The sequence below is a fragment of the Thermobia domestica genome, chromosome 1, assembly GCF_964235325.1.
Source record: "Thermobia domestica chromosome 1, izTheDome1.hap1.1, whole genome shotgun sequence".
NCBI classification, from domain to species: Eukaryota; Metazoa; Arthropoda; class Insecta; order Zygentoma; family Lepismatidae; genus Thermobia; species Thermobia domestica.
The window spans coordinates 103541366-103561743 of NC_137454.1; the positions used below are offsets into that span (position 1 = coordinate 103541366).

The window sequence follows — 20378 nt, forward strand, 5'->3', positions numbered from 1 at the left end:
TAACGGCTTGCGAGATACTCATTTTTTTCGCAAGAATTCGGATCCTCACTACCTCCTTAGGATATTATGTATTATAATGAAAGCAATAATACATAATAATACCCAGTTTGGATTAAGGCCTAACTATATACCAAAAGTAACTTCATTTGACTTTGCAATTTGACCATGATGATCAGGCACACATAGTTACATTCAATTTTTTATATAATAATTTATATATTACAGTGATTCAAAAATGTATTTTTTCCAGTAGTTAGCTCCTCTAAAAACTCACAGATCTCGAAAACGAAGTAGTAGTATAAGTCCTATTGCTATTATTACAATTAAAAATATCAATATCCGAAAGTGCTTGAAGTTCTTTTTTCACTTGGTTAGATATACTCACCTCAGGTAAGTAGACAGAAATAAGTGGAAAAGGAAGGGAAATGAAGGTCTTGAAAGTAAAACGAAGACAAATTTACCAGTCTTCAGAAGATACTGTCTACCATGCAGTGAGCAGAGAGGGTCGGTACATCATACTGAGTCAGTGGGTCGCAGTGGGTCATGGTGGATGGTGGGTCACAGTGGGTCACGGTGGGTGGTGGGTCGCAGTGGGTCACGGTGGGTGATGGGTCACAGTGGGTCACATGCTGTTGACCCACGACCCACTCAGAAAACTTGACCCACTCCATCTTTGGCGCACACTAGTATCAGTCGTTTTATATGACACTAATATCGGTTATTTCTTTTTTATGTCATCCGCTTTCCACTCTTAAATGTTAGGAGTTTCTTATCCCTACAGTGTTTTTTCCAGATTATGGGTGATATGTGTACCAAGTCCGGAAAGTTGCTCCAGGTGTTCCAGAGTTATGCTGGAACAAATATATGCACATTTTTATTAATGTAGGCCTATATAGATATAAAATACCCCCCTGTCCCCTCAAAACAAGAATTTTCAAAAACGCTTAGTGTTCCTAGGTTGAGGGATTCGTGATAATTAATACTAAATTTTCTTGTGAATTGTGAGTCCCTCGGTCCCCTCTTAGGATATGGATATTAATCAAAGTAACATGATAAAAACTGAGTTCGAGTTGGGTGATAACTCCTATAGGCCTATTCAAAAAAATCATTTCTATCGATTCATTCGTTTCCTCGTGATTCGTTCAAAAAAGATAACTTTAATTTTTATATAATAGTTTGGGGCGAATCTCACTCGCTGAAATCCTATCCTGTGCTAGTTCAATCCATCTTTCTCAGATGTGGCCTATTGTCTCCCCATCCTCTTTTCAATCTACTCCAAAGTATTTTTGCTATCGACTGTATTATATAATCTTTGTGCATGTCCCCAATAAGCTAGAACATGTGACATAGATCATGTGTTCCATCCATTTTAATCCTGATTTATACTAACCGTTCAGATATAGTGTCCAACATGAGTGTTATATATATAGGGGAAGTCAGTTTAATATGAGCAGCCCCAGAGGTGGACTGGCTATGTAAAAAGGGCGCGGTCACATACTTTGGGAGGGTGCGTCCATCCGAGGCTTTCGGTTGTATGGAATACCCCTCCTAATAAAAGAAAGTGCCGGAAGGCTTCCCCCGGAAAATTAGTACAGAAAAAACAACAAAAGACGTCTCTAAAGTGATGCGTTACGATATAGCCTACGTCTAATACTTGCATTTAAAAGCATAGAAGAATGTTTTCCCCTGACGCTACGCGTCTGAAGATACCTCGCGCTTGCAATAACTAGCAAAAATTTGGCTAGGCGAGAAAATTCATTTTGTGAAATTTCATGTTTCCTACATACAAGTGTATACCAAAATTACGCACCGTTTTCCTGTAACTTCTGCATTTTTTTAATTATTATTATTTTCGAGTTATAGCTATATTTCTCTCACTTTTCAACACAATTCCCGTCCTCATCTACACACCATTGCAGTCTTTGTATCTTACAATCAAAAGCTTCTGAGAAGTCTTTTCGGGAGGACATCTTTCGGACACTGAAAAATTATATTTCCGAGATCACTTCTGGTTCCAAAACATCTGTCTCACAAAGAAAACCTTGTTTTAAAAAAAAAATCTCACTGGGGAATAGATCTTGAGAATAGAGTGGATGAAGGACCGCTTCGATGTTCTTATACTGTGTTCGGGCTAAGGGGAATATATATATTGAAAATTCTGTCTTCTCTCGTCTCGTGGATGAGCTCCCTCATGGCTAAGCGGTTAGCGCAGGTGCCTTTGGCATAGGAGATCTGGCTTCGATTCCCGATGGGAGCTCGTGTGATTCGGATTCAACGTTAAGCGGTAGGTCCACGTCTCATATAGCTCCGCTGTTGAAAGGATTGCTAAACAACGAATCAAAGCAATCAATCTCGTCTCGTGGGCAGCTGCAGTAAATAATCAGATCAAAATGAAAGTTTGGGGTTAGCAGCTCCAACATCAGTAGCATTATGTAAGGTTTTGCTTGAAAAGGGGATAAGACTCAATTACATAAGTAGTTTCACGTTTTTTCATTAGTATATCAAATTCAAGAGGGAATTCGTCCCAGCTAAAGCCCCAAATGACGCTTGTGCCGAACATCCTCTTAATGTGAGTCTGTTCCCATACATATTGCCTGAAATAACACCTGTTTACATTTTCACCTTTAAATACCCGATGAGCTTCAGTATACTAAACTCATTGTCAATTCTACACCCGATGTTAATTACATTTACGTGTTTTGCCTTCAACGTGCAAATATATATATATATATATATATATATATATATATATATATATATATATATATATATATATATATATATATATATATATATATATATATATATATATATATATATAACAATAGATGAACGTGCGGACGAGCCGCGTCTGTGGGGAGAGCGAGAGGAGACTTTCGAACAAGCAATTTGTTGCTAACATCTGCCTGCTCCAGTCCACAGCAGCACGCTTCCAACTTCTGTCGGGAGAGCACGAGTCCGGCCGACTCATGTGGGAAGACGGCGTAGGGTTATCTGCGCCACCATCGGTCCCGCCCCCATCCCTCCCCCTGGCAATGGAGCATGCAAGCTTCACCCTCCCCTAGCCGAAATCCTCTCCACCTAGAAGGTTGGCATCTGGGCTTGGTTTGCAGCGAACCACGCCCGTTCGGAGGTAAGCAAAACATTACAAAATTACTTAAGTGATTAATTTGCTGCGTCTAATTCACACCAGTAATAACTATCCGCCTAGGAACATTTTAGTCGTAACGTTGTAACGAAGAGCATACATACATATAACGATTCATCCCTCTCTCTTCATAACTTTCTCAGAAGGCAACACTTTCACTAATCACGTGGACTAAGAATAAACTTCCGGGAATCTAGCAGACAACTTTCGTCCTTATATTCCCTTAAAACGTTACTTAATGTTATAAATGTATAAACTCCATTATTCTATCTCACAAATTACCAAAATAATCTTAATATCGTTTTTTTAAAATTGCAATGCGAAGAATGTCTTTCAGCAAGAATAAATAAATATCCACTTCCGTGTGTTCTGGGACGCAGGCCAAAACCACAAGCAGGTGTTAGCTGTCATTACTTGCACGTGCGTTGCGTAATCTCTTTTTGCTTCGGGTGATAGAGGAGATTACGTACTTACAAATGTATTTCTTCTTGCTAAAGACACATTCTAAACAACTTCCTAACTGTTGTCACTGACTGACGGATTTTGCAGTGTTAAGAATAAAAACTAAGATCCGCCAACATAGCTAACCCGGAAGTCTTAACTTTCTTTAACGGTGTGTGCGTGAGTAGAAAGTTTTGACTCGCAAAACAAAGGCTTTAAGATTGACTTGTTGAAAAGTCTCTGTTCCTATAACGTTAACAAAAAGTTTTCGTTCTTTTTTTTTAAACTGCAATTAATTTTTTGTAATTAATTTCAATTTGTTTTTAAAAAAAATCACCACCCTTTTAGCTATAAGTTTAACCTGATTGGAAGTATAGCAATATAGAACTACTACAATATCACGAGTCACTGCTCAAACTACTAAGTCCCTCAAAAGGAGTGATACTATAGTATATAGGCAAATTAGTTGGCTTCACTTTTTTTTTAAAGGCTTTGTAATAGCGGTGCAATCGTAGCATTCATTTTTCTTAACACCTCAAACTGATATTGCTGGAGCCACTAAATATATAACGCGAAGCCACTTTTGTAGGTCATCTTCATTCCCATAGCCTCCAGGGTCAGTACATCCGTAAAAGTGTGAGAACACAAACACGTATGGATGAGAAAGGCATGAGAGCCTTTAAAATGGGAAAAGGAAACACAACGCACTTAAAAATATATATATATATATATATATATATATATATATATATATATATATATATATATTATGAGCGTTATAATAAAATAAAAGAATCGTTTTAACATTGTATTAGTTTCATATCTGTTAAGTAAAATATTGGAAGTAAAATAAGTAAAACGAAACGACATAAAAAAAGGGAGGGAAAAAAGAACACTGATACATAGTCGTGTCGCGCTACCACGACAGTTAATTGAGGGTGTCGCTTTACTGAATCCTGAAATTTATTGCCCGACACCCTTCTTTTTTGCTTTTGATTCATACGGCTCAAAACAGATGGTAGGCGAAACGAAGATTAGAAGGTGGACCCATGTCGCGTCAACGCTAACAAATTCAGATACTTAAGGGTAGGGCATTGTGCACGACTGCCAATCAGCTATTTCCGTGGGCCCGGCTGGTCGCATTACGCACCACCTAACAGCTCTCCTCCTCTGAAGTGAACGCCCCAAATAGTTCTTGAGAGATCGCGCTTGATTAGCAAAGATTGTTTATTGTTATATTATTTACTATTGTAGATGAACTTAAGTATAACAAAATCCTGAAGAAACATGTAACGTACAAAGAAATCAACGTGTAATTACCTCTACAGCGTGCTATTGATTGGCGTATGAATACCGAAAAGGTGAGTCGTAATTCTGAATACAGGACGTGGCCGCCATGAATTAGCAGTGGGAATATTTAGTTACGAAAAACAGTGGATTTTTTTTGTTTAGGAAGGTCACAAATAATGTCATCAGCATCCAATAAGTGTAAAGACGAATATATATTGCCGCACAATATATCACAGGTAAGGATTATTGTATTTTAAGTTGTCTTGTGAAAGCGCGTTTATTAGCAATTAACTGTGCAAGGCTTGTGTTCGCACAATATGAACAAAATGTTTTCTGTTTTTGTCTTGTAGGATATCCAACCATCCCCTCTTGCCTTGCTCGCTGCAACTTGCAGCAAGATTGGAACTTCACACGAACAAGATAGTGGTGCAGTGCAAAATTCTGGGCAGCAACAGGCACATAACGCCGTTCGTGTAGTGAACAGTTCGGGTCAAGTGTTGCAACAACAGGACGGCTGTGTAAGTCAATCCAACACCTCGGGGCAAGTGATAACAGTGTCACAATTACAGAACTTCCTACCAATTCAGGGTCAGCAGCAGGCGACAGCCGTGGCGTCCGAAAATACGCATAATCAAAATCAAGGAGCGGGCGTAAAATCGCTCGTATCGTCTGCAGTGACACCAACTGTTGTATCTGTGCAAGGTGTACCTGGCCAGTTTATACAGGTGTGTTTTATTCTCTAGCTGGAAGTTACACTTTTTTTTTTAAACCAATAACTACAGTTGCATGTTTGGAACATTTTGTTGTATGATTTCACGGAGATGGGATGGGGAGGAAGGATTTTAAAAAAAAAAAAAAAACTTATTTTTGTTTGTTTCTAGTGTAAGTGAAAGCAGAAAAGTAAAAGTGGATCATCTTTCCCATACAGATTTTTCGTTAACTTAGTTCACAGTTATGGATTTATATAATAATCTAAGAGTGTAGTGGTGTTTATTTATGTTCAAGAGAAAAAAAAATGGGTACACTGGCTTAGTAGTAGAGGTCACCACTGGTGCTAGGGGTCTCTGGTTCAACCCCAGGCTAAATGAGCTTGTAGTGGTGTTTCGTTGGGTTTCTCGAGGTTCTCACATTATCATTCTATAACTTATTTCATATTCATTCACTTTTAACAATATCCATCTCAGCCTAATGGTAAATTGAAGTTTTTAAAAGTGAATAAACCGAATCGTGGATCGACATTGTACTAGTATGGACTAAGGTAAGCGTGAAAAGAACGGGTCATTCAGTAAATTGTAAATATAGTTACGAAATATTAATGTGATAACCTCGGGTATTATGAAATTGTTTATTATTATTATTTTTTCATATTTTAATTTTGGTGCAGATTTTAATAGGGTTCCATTAGTTATTTAGCAATTTCTTTTTTTCATTAGATCTATTCTTGCTATCTTGAAGAAATCTTTATATGGGTGAGTTGCATGCCTCTGTGCAGGTTTAATTTAGGAAGCTTAACATTGTGGGTATAAATACAGTGATTTTCGGTAGACTTTTTCTTTACCGGTATGCAATTTTACAAATTGCTGCATATCATTTGCGTGCAGATTAATAATATGCTTGCGACCATTGAAGTTACATTCCTCTGTGCAGATTTACTGTAAAAATGCTTAACATTGTAGATATAAATACGGTGATTTTCGATAAAACTTTTCTTTACCGGTATGCAATTTTACAAATTGCTGCATACCATTTGCGTACAGATTAATAATATGCGTGCGAACATATGTCAAAAGCGCCAAGTACGAAGAACACTTACTACACCATTACAAACAGGATTCCTATCTATTCCGGATCTAGGGTAAGGAGAGACTGATGGGCCATTTGTGAGGTGTGTCCGTAGAAAAGAGGCGCGAGGCTACAGTGATGCGTATGCGAGTAAATAAAGATTACGTACCAATCTGTGCTAGGTTGCCACTGCAGGCAATTTCAGGTAACTCTTCCCGTGCATTTATTCCGTACTGGTTTACTTTTGGCATACGCTTAGAAAGAATTGAAAAATTGTAATTCTTTCACTGATTTCCTTCTTATTGTCCCCTGAAAGGTTTTCGCTGGGCGTCATGAAAATATCTCACTTGGCACGGATAAAATTTAAGGTGCCCACCAGAAGTAATTGTTGAAAATTTAAGTTCTTTTACGATTTGCGTATAAATACGGCTTCCGGATGTGTAGCATAAAAACGGTACAAGAACACAAACCAACGTGTGGTAGGTGGAAAATAAAAAGCATGAATAATATCTAACCGAGCCAGGGCAGGGCAAAGCTTTTGGGCCTGTGCAGTTAGCGGGGGGCTGTCCGAAGGGAGCAGGCACGTCAATGATAGTGTGGATGCGCATAGGCGAAGGTAGTGGAAAGAGATGTGTTTTGGCAATAATTTTAGATTCAGTAGTACTTGTCATGGTTTTTATACTGGTATCACTCCACTTGTGAACATAAAATAAGGGTTCTGTACACTATGGAGAAATATACCGCTGATGGGAAATAGCATCTAATAGAGTCATCTTTCATATGCACTCACGTATCTTATCCATCGTAAAGCAGTTGTACTGAATTTACACTAATAACCCTACACTTGTAAACCTATAATACAGCTGTATTACTTTGTATTTAATTCTGCCACCTGCAGAAATGTGTTTCTTATGAACGTGTCTTTTCTTGCAGAGTATTAAATTTTACCTGTAAATCTCCCAAAGCGTGGTGTGCTCAAACCACACCAGCACCTTTATTTCGGTATTTCTAGATGGTGTATGTTAATTAAGTGATTATACACAATTTAATTTCTACATACTTCAATCTTCAGTCAATCTACTTAACCCTCATGTACTACTATGGTTGCGCATCATGACTTAGCACACTTCATTAGCTTTCCTGTTTCCTTTCTGTTTCTTGATAATTACGTACCTCACAGGTAAAAATCCCCATATATTTGCATTATTTACACATTATATTTCCTAATTAATGTTTCATATTTCTCTTGTAAATTGGAGAAATGTGAAGCCCCCTATTGTAAATGATTACCTTAATTTCTTCTAATTTGGGGGCCGCAGTGGCTCATTGGTAGAGCGTTCACCTTTGGTGCTTGGGGACCCGGGTTCAATCCCAGCTCCCGCCAAGTGAACTTTGTGGTAGACAAACACCGTGTGCATGTGTTTCCTCGAGGTCCTCCGTTTCCTCCCACTTTCTTCATTCCACCATTTCATTAATTATTTCATCATCACCGGCTCCTTTAGCCTAACCGGCATAACCTTGGGACGTAAATCTCAAAGATTTCATTTCACTTTTCTTCTAATTTGTTCCGCTAAAAAAAAACTTGTAGTTCTTTCAATAATTTCCAATTCTCGCTTATTTTTGTCAGATAATATTGAGAGATATTGTAACTCCTGGAGCTGTTACGCTCCCTTTGGATAACATTACTACACATCTTTATGAATATCGAATTTAAAATTGATATATAGCCCAGATAAACGCACTAGAGGTGCAAGTTGTGTATCTAATATTCAATGTGTTACATGATAATCGGAAGCGTTTCGCGATTAAATACTAAAAGTTTACATTTGTACTGCAATTCGTTTATAGTAAATATTAATTACTCGGTACTTGCTTAGATTACACCAGCTGGTACAGAATCTAGAAGTAGTATTTGCTGTGATTTCGCACCAGTACTATCTGGATCCCTTAGTTGTTGACGGTCAATGCACCACATAGTTTGTATTCGATGCAGGTTGCATATGAGTTTACCAATTAAAGTTAAGACATTTTTGCTGCATCGCCGGACCACATGCAAATCGAAAGAAGGTACCAAATGTACCACGTTTGTTTACATTTGGTTAGATTAGATTACGTTTCATTTGGTTAGGTTACATTACAAGGGAGTTTGGTACCTTCAAAACAATGGTTTGTAAAGTTACACAATTTGTAATATAAAATTACTATTTGCATATAAATACAGCGTCCGGGTGTATGTCGTAAAAACTATAGTACAAAAACACGAACCAACCTGTGCCAAGTGGCCACTAAAAAGCAGGAATATTATCTCACCAAGTCAGAGAGTGAAGGTGATGAGCTCGCACTATAGCGCGGGGGTGCGTCAGCGACGGTGGGTGTGCGTAAGTAAGGGTTGTGAAAATAAGTTAGTTTTGACAGTGATACTAGTTTCAATAGCATTTGCCATGGTTTCATACTAGTAATACTGCAGTTGTAACTGTAAAATACAGCTTCTGAACACTGCAGGAACAAACCGCCGTAGTAGCCACCTAATAGGTTAGGTTACACGCTCGTTATTTTTGTATAGGCCTAATTCTATAAAACTCAAACACAATATGTCACAACGTTGACATATACGCGCTGTTTCCACACTTCCTTTCCCGCCACTAAATTATGTACCTTTCCGTCAAAAGTCCTTTTCACGTCCACATACAGTGCTGCTTGTATCAAAAATAACCAACTTACATCGTACATACCCTAACACGTTATGTGGGCTTTCTCAAGGTATTGTAAGTATCACTGGCTTCAAATTGCATCTTTGTTCTACTTACCTTCCTTCGCTTACTCAGGCTTTCTGCACTTGTGAATATATATATGTCTCGCGCTAGCATACCTAGTAGAAATGACAAGTTGCTAATAGAAAAACTTTTGAAGGGTATGCAGAAATATGCAGGTTTTCTTAGATGCAGAAATACAATATAATCCTATGTATGGGTACAGTATCTTTAACCTTCGTTCTATTGTTAATATGCACTAGGTAATTACATTCTAAAATTCGCCAATACTATACAATTATTAAATGCCGTTGAATGAGAATTTTTCAGAATGAATGTGAGAAAATAGTCATTAACAATTATTTGGTGGCATTTAGGGACTTTTAATGGGGCGCGTGTCTTTAGATGGCACAATACTGCTAAATCAAGGAGAGCATCTACAGAAGCGCTTAATAATAATAAATATTCGTTTTCGGGGCGTGTGTCTGGAGACAATCTTTTGAATCTGTGCTTGGCATAGTTCTGCAGTCTACTGTGAAATTTAAAGCTAAAGAGACACGCTCCATTAAAGCCGTTGATATGCATACGTATGGCATTATATCTATTTTATGGAAAATATTTTGAACTTCAGTTTTCAGCCTACTTGCGGATAGTGATTCGGATCTCACTTTAAGTAGTAGTTCTCTGTCTCTCTCTCTCTCTCGCTATATATATATATATATATATATATATATATATATAGAGAGAGAGAGAGAGAGAGAGAGAGAGAGAGATAACGTTCCATGTTTATCCTCCGGTTAAAGAAGACCCAGGAAGTCTACGCAGCAGAGGTGAGCGCTCTACATAGCCACGCACTAGGTATTGAGATGCGGCATTGGGTTGAAATCAGTCCATTTTACCCATTGCGAATGTAACCCCAGTTATTACATACTGAAGTAGATCATTTTCAAAATAACATTTATTTATTTAATTAATGTTAGTAACTAAACACCATTCAATAATTCTGAGAACCCGGCTGCAGCTATGGCTTTAAGAAAGAAACTGAAAACCCAGTACTAATTAACAGAAAAAATTACTCCTGGGCCTAAAGACATCGCTTCTATAACTTTCGTAGCCAAACTCGCTGCCCTAATGGCTTCCGCGTGAGCCTTTGGTATCGGGTTCGATTTTCGGAGGAAGAGAACCTAATTTTGAACTCATTACAGTGGTTCGTATTCCACCTTAAACTTTTAGGTCCATGTTTCATATAGCCTCGGTACTGAAAAGGGACGCTGAACTTCAATATAGAAACAGATTATTATTATTATTATTATTATTATTATTATTATTTGAGTTTAACGTTCCACGATTATGCAGCGGGGCTAAGAAAGACAGTGATGATGATGCATGAAGAAAGTTGGAAGAAATAAGAGAACCTCTAAAAGACACGCACACGGTGCTCGTGCAATACAAAGCCTACTTGGTGAAAATATTTTCGTTAATTATTAAACGAAAAAAAAAAAAAGTTAAAATAGCAGACAGTAACAGTAATGATGATCAATGTAAGGATTTTACTACAACTTCAGACTAGTCCAGAGTAAGCAGATGGTTGTTACCTCTTTTCTTTTTGTTCCTTTTTTCCACCTCACTCTGTGTTCGTTTGTATTAATATGATCATTGCATATGAATAGTGATAATGTAAATCGCCTACGCGTCCTACTTTTGGTTATAGTACCAAAGAATTGAGTTAACATTCTAATCCATGAAATTGAAAAAAAGGAAAAAAAAAAAGTTGTAGGTTGTGCCCTTTAAAGTAAGAAAGACGGATGATGAATGAAAGTTTATGAATTATGACTATGAAATAATTGTGGAATGTTAGAGAACAAAGGAGACTCGAGGAAACTCATACATGGTATTGTCCATCACAAATTCACATGGCTTGAGATAAAAACCAGGGACCCCTCATGTCTTCCTTTGGATTATATTTTTTAAGCTCACTAGATTTTATCTCAGTTGTTCTAAATATTTAAAATATCTATTGTTAATTTTTACTAATTTAGTATATGAAACTAACCTGTAGAGAATTACGGTCTTCAAAAAATAACGAAAAGGTCGTAAGCTCTGACATCTAGTGTCTTATAAGTGATAACCCGGTTTGTGTTCAAACGTCTTAGGTATTGGAATCACTGGAGTTACTGTTTAGACAGTTGAGTTAAAAACTAGTCTCCTTTGAGTGCTCGTGATCAAATTATTAGACAGGAAAAGCTTTTTAAAGTCTATATATTTCTTTTACTCTTTTCTAAGTACAAAACTGAAAGTAACTAGATATGCTGTACTATTGTTTTAACCGTGTTTTAAAATTAATTATTGCTATTTGGTTTTATTTATTTTGTAGCCTCAACAAGCCCAACTGGTAACAGCCCAAGGTCAGAATTTGACATATAATGTTGTGTCCCCAATGCAGACTGTAACGGTGGACGGACAGGAAGCGTTGTTTATTCCCGCAATGTCAGCAGGCCAACAAGCAGTTCAGCTTGCGAGTAGCCAAGCCTTAGTGACGCCAACTGGGCAGATAATACGAGGACCAGGCGTGATACCTACGAGCTTACTTCAGAATGTTGGAGGGCAGACTGTACAGGTTGCGACAGGTAGGTGTATATTTTTTAAAGAAAGTTTAATGACAACATTGTTATGCATATAAAATAGTTCAGCAGCCTTAAACCAATATTGAAGATGGTTTCGATTAATGCCCTTGATCACCATTTGTGCAGTTTAGCCATATATTGTTCTACAAATTAGGAAAGTTCGTAATGTAACTTATTAATCAGCGTAGTTTGTTTGTGACGCACTGATGAAGGGAATTAATCGAAGCTACTGCAATATAAATTTATGTAAACAATGCTTAAGGTATGATTGTTTAACTATTTCATAACGAATGCTATTTATTAAAAGCCAACATTTTATGATATTGTGTCGTCTATGATTTGCCTTTTTGTTGTAAGTTCACTAAGTGAAGGCTGAAAAAATACAATAAAAATACGCTATTGTTGTTACCTTCCTAACACTATTTATTATACTCAACTCACTTAATTGATTACTTAACCAACGGCGAAGAGTAAAAGGAGAACAAATAGTGTGGAAGGAGAAAAGGTGGAGATGGGCTGGCTGAATAGAGAAACGACACTTTTACTTCAACTTTCCTCAAAACATACGCCAGCCACCACCCGTTGTTACAGACTGCACTTAGATATGACATTGCTAACTTGTTGAATTTTTCCAATGAACTCGGACAGTATGAAAATACTCTGACAAAAAGTTTGAAAGTATCTGGAGTTGCAGGAATGAGTGTGTGAAATTTCTGTCTCAGGAACTGTTCGTGCTTTGTTGAAGCGATCTTGTAGGAATAGTAATCGTGAGCTCTTCTTCTGACAAATGTAAAAGGCACTCCAGCAAAATCTGCCGCTACCGAGTAAAAAAGCTGCCATGATGAAGAATTGTATTATCATATTGATACTGCGGACTTGCTCGGACCCCCAAATCTTTTATCTGTGCTACCTACCTCATCAAAAGACTCCTTTCCACGAGCTAGGGACGCGGTGGCTCAGTGGTAGAGCGTTCACCTCCGGTGCTTGGGGTCCCTGGTTCGATCCCAGCTCGTGGCTAGTGGACTTTGTGGTAGACAAACACCATGCTCGTGTGTTTTCTCAGGGTTCTCGCATTTCCTCCCACTTTCTTCATTCCACCATTTCACTCATCTCTCATCATCACCGTCTCCTTTAGCCTAACCGGCATAACCGTGGGACGTAGTATTCAGTGGTACCGTTGTCATTTTGCAGTGGTACCAACAACTGTACCAAATTTCATCAAAATCTGCCAAGATAAGAGGATTTGTTTGAAAATTGTGTTGATTTGACACGGAATAGCTCAATTGCAAGTGTTCAAAATGAATTTTCGTTTGCTTCATGAGGATTAAAAATAGATCTTAGAATCTCATGAAGTGTAAACGAAATATCAAGAGTCTGCAGTCATATTTTAGATGGAACTAATACCGGCAATAATTTGTCTACATTTATATTTAACAAAGAGGTTCGCCTTGAATTTTCATGGGAATTATTCTGTGAATAAAATTTCCAATACATGGTTCCACGCGTGGTGAGAGGTCCTTATTTTGTTACCTGTACGAAATTAGGAACTTAGTTCTAGAGGGAGAGAAACAGAGTATATATACTACATATTTGTACTGAGTGGTTGGATTTGCGAGCGTGATATAATCATGGTTTATAGAAGTGTTTTGCATCATAGAATATGAATTAAATGTAGATGACCCAGAGGGGTAGGGCAGAGGGAAAAAAAAAAAAACAGAACGAAAATGATTGTCCGCAGTAATACGAGGTTACTTGGAAATATTAGTGATCTTAACAGCTTTTTGACTATTGGCAGTTGTAGGGATCATGCGCGGCTTCTGCATTATTCTTTTACAAATTGATGTAAAGTAGGCAAGTAGTTGCTGATAATTATGACTAGAAGATATATATTTATTGTATTTTATTTTTCTTTTGTTTTAGGTCAAAACGTGGCAGTTAGACCGACAAGTATGCCACAAGTCGTACAATTTCCCGTTCAACAGACAATACCAGTTCAAATTCCAATTTCGACCGCTAATGGTCAAACAGTGTACCAGACAATTCATTTTCCTGTCCAGGCAATAGCAACAGCCATTCCTAACATCATACAAACTTCTGGAGGACAAATGCAAGTTATTCCTCAATTAACTCAAGTAAGGTTTAATTTTTTGTAAATATACTTTTTTTTTATTATTATTGTTATTACTGTATCTAAATGTAATGTTCTATTACGTATCTAAAAGGTACTGTTTGGGACTTCCTGACATCTTCCTTAGTAGATCTGGGCAACATACTAACTCATCTCGCTTCATAGAATTTTGTTTTGTATTATTTCGTGTGCATGGTGAACAATGATGAGGTGTTGTGAAAAACTTTTAACTCGATGAATTTAGTGAAAACGTAATTTGGTTCTTTATAGAAATTTTGCTTGCTTCTTTGCTTGCACTTGGTGAAGATTTTATAATCTTACATCTATGATTAAATGTTAATTTTGGGGAATTGTTGAAATCATACAAATGTTTGCATAATATAGTATAAAATACTAACCAACTTATTACGAAGTAGCACTATAACATGTTTTTTTAAGTGTTTTCTCTTCAAAATAATGGTAATTACAAGTGGGCATAGTGGCTCAGTAATTTTGCTCACCTCTGGTTCGATCCTTGGCCACGCGAGTTAATGGTACACACTGTCGTGTTTCCTTGGGTTTTCTCTTGATTCTCCCATTTCCTCCCACATTGTCACTAAAAACTAACTAACTCTATGGCCTCTGGAACCCGGAGGTTCAATGCCGCTTTCACCAAGGCTCTCTACTGACTTCTATCCTTAGCCAACTGGATCCAGTTTCTACTTTGTACTCCTATTTCTGCGAGATCCATCTTAATATTATCCTGCCATCTGTGCCTACATCTTCCTAATGGTCGTTTTCCGATTGGTCTTCCAGTCAAGACTTCGAAAGCGTTTCTTCTTTCTTCCATTTATTATTATCACTACATTAGTTATTTCATAATCAATCATTTTCATTAATCATCCGTCTCCCTTAGCCTAAACGCGGGTCGTAAAATTAAAAATTTAATTTCATTTGGTTCAATAATAGCAATTAAGATTAGTTAAAAACTTAGAATGCATGTTTTTGTATTAGAAAGGGAGAATATTGGGAATGAGGTTACAAGGCTGCAGACATACAACGTTACAGAATACTAGCACATGCCTCCATTTAGAACATTGGTTGCTAGGATAGATACTGTGTAAACTAATCATGGAGAATCGCAATCAGATCAAGATGGATTAGAACTCATGGAATCTTATATCTTCTCTCATGCAGTGGAATTTCTCTATGTTACTATAATTGTGAGAGAATTAGTTGGATCATGGTTAGAATCAGATACGCATATATATGGAAATATATATATGTAGAAGTAGGAAGTAATAAATATCTCCTGGCACTTGATATTTTTAGTATAACATTCCTCCACTAAGTTACGGGGGTGGATAAAGTGATACGATTGTGAGAAGTTTGCAAATTAATACAATATTTTTTATGTAATTAACATTTATTTCATATAATTACCTGTTCAGATGTTTTTGTACTATGCACCACCCTCTGTAACATACGTTAGCGGTATCCCTAATTCTATATAGCGTAACAATTGTGGATGTTCAAATGTCTGAACTTTCTGTGTCGAAGAATTCAAGTTGGAAAAGCTATATATATACATCTCTTTTTCCCCAATTCTCCCCAACACAAACACACTATAATGATTTCGTAACTTGGCATACGAAACCATTACCTTCCTGTACGATCCTCCTTTGTTTTCCTTTATCGATGTAGTTTTCTCTTACATTATCACCATACTTCCATTTTTCATATAAGTAATTGAATAAAATAAAAATTAATACACATTTACACACCAATTGTAAAATATTGTGTAACATTCACTTTGCATTACATATTTTAATTTTAAAAATTGAACATTAAGCAAAGTATGTTTTGTGTACTAATTACTAGCTAAAAATCCAAAAACTTACGAAGTAAATGATGTGAAAACTGCTGGTTTCACTTTGAAGAGAGGGCGAAAAACCTGATTTCAGAGTCAAAGTAGAACCAGTATTATATGTTTTTCTGAAGGGAATGTGAATTTCACACTTATTTATATCTAAATTTCAGATGCCAACCCAACAAGTTGCTCAGATTATAACACCATCAGGCCAGATACAACAAGTTCAGCTTGCGTCTGTAGCGCAATTGGGATCTTTAACTCAAACCGCTCAGGCGCAAGGTAACCACAATATAATGGGTCATGCATCATCATCTAATTCTGTGACGTCAAGTACATGGAGTACCTCTACAGTTACCACACCCAGTGTCACAGTACAAGTGAGTAGTTTTAATATCTGATACATTTTTCAATAAACTAAACTCCAAGCGCAACAGGTTTTAGGAGACCAGGGTCTACCAGGCATCTTATGGCACTCGTGCTGTTTTCAGTAAACTAAACTCCAGGCGCAACAGACTTTAGGAGACCAGGGCCTACCAGGCGTCTTATGGCACTCATGCCTTTGGGGTGATGTGAGGTCAGCACAGCTGCTCCCCTTCGCTGTTAATGCTGGATTTCTACACAGGCCCATAGCCAGTCCAAAAATGTAGGGGGTGGTCGTAGAGGTTAAAGGGGTGGCGAATCAAACATATAGTTCATCACCAAATTATAGTTCACTTGCAAGCTTACCGTGAAAATTTTGGAGGGCCACCCCCGTGGATACGGGCCTGTTTCTAGACCGGGATATTTCTCAGTAAAATAACTTTAAATAATGTTCATAAATATAAGAAATAATTTTAGGTCGTATGTTCCGTTATGTCAGTTTTCTGGAGTAGAATATCTTAATTGTACGTATTAAAATTAAAGAGGTAAGTTTAAACGATAGAATGCTTGATTGAATACGCACCAAGAAAAAGTTTCATTGTATGTAACATATATATATATATATAAAACGAAGAGTCTTTTCACGTGAGACCACTAGTGGCCCCATCAGTTAATTCCACCTGTTAGGTAAATCTGTGTCGGCAAGAGAAAGACGTCTAGTAATAAGAAAATTCTTCTTTTCAGGGACGGTGCTGGGGGGGAAGAGAAATCCAGGAATACTCGTCATTGTATTAATGAGAGCTGATGCATAGATCACTATGCAAGATTATATAAATGCTACTTATTTTCTCAGATGGGCGTACCTTGAGATCAGGGACAAAAGCTCTCTTTGTTCTTTGAGAAAGTTCGAAAAAATATTCGATCAGATTCTAGATCTTGTGTATTTCTAAAATTATGAATTTATAGTAAATTTAAGTTTAGAAATACGTCTTAACAGGACATCAGCGTTTCTCTAGAAAAAGCGTGAGACTGTTTTCTTTAGTTTAGTTCCAGGTAGTTAGAGGTAGTCATCTGTATAACGAATTATTTGCCAGAAAATAGTGAAAGTGGTGAAGAAAAATTCAAGAACAGAAAATTAACTGTAAAGCGTCCGTCCAATGGGCCTGATGTTCTATTTAAGTTTTTTTTTTTTTTTTTTTTTTTTTTTTTGTACTTTCTTCTTCCTGCTTTTGCCTAATAAGCTGTTTAGCAAAAGCGCTTGTATTATATCTCCGTTACTGTTGAGAAAGTATTTGTATGGTAATTATACTCCTTGGAAAGAATTTGTTTTTAGTGTTGTGATAATATTTTTACTATTTTCTGATAAGAGATGCAAAAGCTCGGAAAGAAACTGGCTTTTCTGCGTGGGGAATGTTAAGCTTTTTTTGGACATTTTAACCGTAAGAAAAGATAACAATGTGTTCCATATTTCTTTTCCCGTTATAACACGAAAAATAATAATAATAATAATAATAATAATAATGGATAACTTCATTCTGAAGAAAAATATGAGTTCAATAATCAACGATAATCGATCACTTGATAGGAAAGAAAAAAGTCAGATCGGTGGATACAACGAGTTTTCCAGTTCAAAAGAGTTGTTTGCAGACCTATTAAATTCTACGATTTAAAAAGAAAAAAAAAATCCGTGAAAAATGAAGTGTTAACAATAACTATTCTCAAAATGTAGTAGTTAGAGTTAATGGACCAGAATTATAATTTAAAATTTATGCATAAACCAGTTTTTTTTTTTTTAATTTTTTTTTTAATATAAGTTAAAAGACACCTTTTATGTAGAAAGACACTCAGAACAAATCTGTATGTCTGTATAAACAGCATTTATTGAGACCGTTGAAATTAGAGCAGGAGAAGGTTAAAAACGATATTCTTAAGTTTCCTATTTGTAATATATTGACACAAAATAAATAAAGAAAGAATAAATTCTGTAAATAATGAACTCTTACTATCGTTAAACTAAGATCATAGCCAAAATGACCGTTTATGACTTTAATTTTGTAAACTGAACTTACAGTTGATTCTAATAAGATATGTGAAGCTTAAAATAGTGTTTCCTTCTTCGTCATACATTGTTTGGAAGTGTGGAATAAAATGTTAGTTATCACTGTATTGCGAGTGGAGATGATAATTAGAAATAATGTAAGTAAAAGGCTAATAGTCACCGCAAGAAACAAACCATATGACTAGGAAGTACTTTTGAAGAACATCGTCTTCATCTTCAACCTAGGCACACTTCGAAAAGGATTTAAACTATAGGTGAGAAATTATGGATAGGTAAAAATGGTAAAAAAAAAAAAAAAGAATTTTTAAAATATGCGAAGCAAAAATTAGTAATACACTTATCACTGTTCACTGTTGTTTACTGTTTTTCTTTTTTTCATTACCTTCCAGATGACGGAAATGACAAGTAAAAACACTGCCCCAATGGCATTTATGTCACCTTTATCTAAATTGAGTGTCGGTTTCTCCTTATGAATGTAATAAGCTGCTTTAATTTTCCGTTCAGTTGCTGTTTTTGTGTTTTCGAACAAACATGAATTAGCAATGTTGTGGATATTTTCTTTAAGATGTGATGCCAATCCAGATAACTGTTGTAAGCTACCGAGATTTGTAATGTGTATATATATTTTAAATTGCATAAATATAACATCAAGATCTCCGAAGTTCCTCCTAAATCTATATAAAAAAATATATATAAATTTTAAATAATTTTCTGCTGATCCCCAACGAAGTAGCAGCGTCTATCGGGTTAAATGACAATATGGCGAAATATATATATGTCAAACAAAAAGGAATATTTGTACCAGAATCGCTGAGCACATTCGCACATTCAAATCTCGTAGCTTACAACAGTTATCTGGATTGGCATCACATCTTAAAGAAAATATCTACAGTGCTAATTCGTGTTTGATCGAAAAAGCAAAACTAGCAACTGAACGGAAAATTAAAGAAGCTTATTACATTCATAAGGAGAAACCGACACTCAATTTAGATGAAGGTGACATAAATGCCATTGGAGCAGTGTTTTTACTATTCGTTTCCGCCGTCTGGAAGGTAATGTAAAAAGAAAAACAGTAAACAACAGTGAACAGTGACAAGTGAATTACTATTAACATATGTTTATTTCTAGTGACAAGAAAATTTTTGCTTCGGATATTTTTAAAATTCTTTTTAACCATTTTTACCTATCCATAATTTCTCTCCTATGGTTTAAATCCTTTTCGAAGTGTGCTTAGGCTGAAGATGAAGAGTATGTTCTTCGAAAGTACTTCCTAGTCATACGGTTTCTTTCTTGCGGCGACTATTAGCCTTTTGCTTACATTATTTCTAATTATCATCACCACTCGCAATACAGTGATAACTATAACATTTTATCCCACACTTTCAAATAATGTAGGACGAAGAAGTTCATATCTCTTAACGGAACCGTTACTAGATAGAATGGTGTTAAACTGCTGTTTGATATTTGGAAACATGTTCCAGTTTTGTGATGATTGAATTTCTGGTTTGTTGAAATTTCTATATCTCACACTGTTAAATTTCTCAGTATTTAACTGGTATAAATTAAAAATGATTACACTAAACAACGGCCAGCAAAGCCTTGAAACCGTCTATGGTAAAATAAATAGGGTGGGTGTTGAGGTAGGATATCTTCTTCTTTTAAGTATTGAAAATGCATTCTTATGGCATTCATCAGGACATATACACTGGTCAAAACAGTTAGGGGACCAAACCAGAAAACGCAAAAATGACCAAGAAACGTCGAAATTTCCTTTTTATTTGGTTATAGCTGTGAGGGGGGGGGGGGGGAATCTTGATCACTGTAATGCATTTGTACTGGATAGTCCACACGAACGAATTCAGATATGACTTAACACGAGGCATAACTTGCGATAAGACGTAAATCATGAGGTCACTTGAGAACGCTAGTAGTGTTGCTTTGACT

General features: G+C 36.4%; 1 protein-coding gene across 4 annotated transcripts in view; it reads left to right on the forward strand.

The window, feature by feature from the left end:
* The first annotated feature begins 4698 nt into the window (after window positions 1-4698).
* Window positions 4699-20378, forward strand: part of LOC145687816 (uncharacterized) — a 44542-nt gene continuing 28862 nt past the window's right edge. For 2 of the 4 annotated variants that reach the window (XM_081761249.1, XM_081761257.1), the window contains exons 1-5: window positions 4963-5115; window positions 5230-5604; window positions 11786-12038; window positions 13956-14167; window positions 16183-16392. In XM_081761249.1, coding sequence (XP_081617375.1) covers window positions 5056-5115; window positions 5230-5604; window positions 11786-12038; window positions 13956-14167; window positions 16183-16392 — 1110 coding nt within the window. In that variant the 5' untranslated portion in view covers window positions 4963-5055. The other 2 variants (XM_081761267.1, XM_081761277.1) reach the window with 2 other exon arrangements.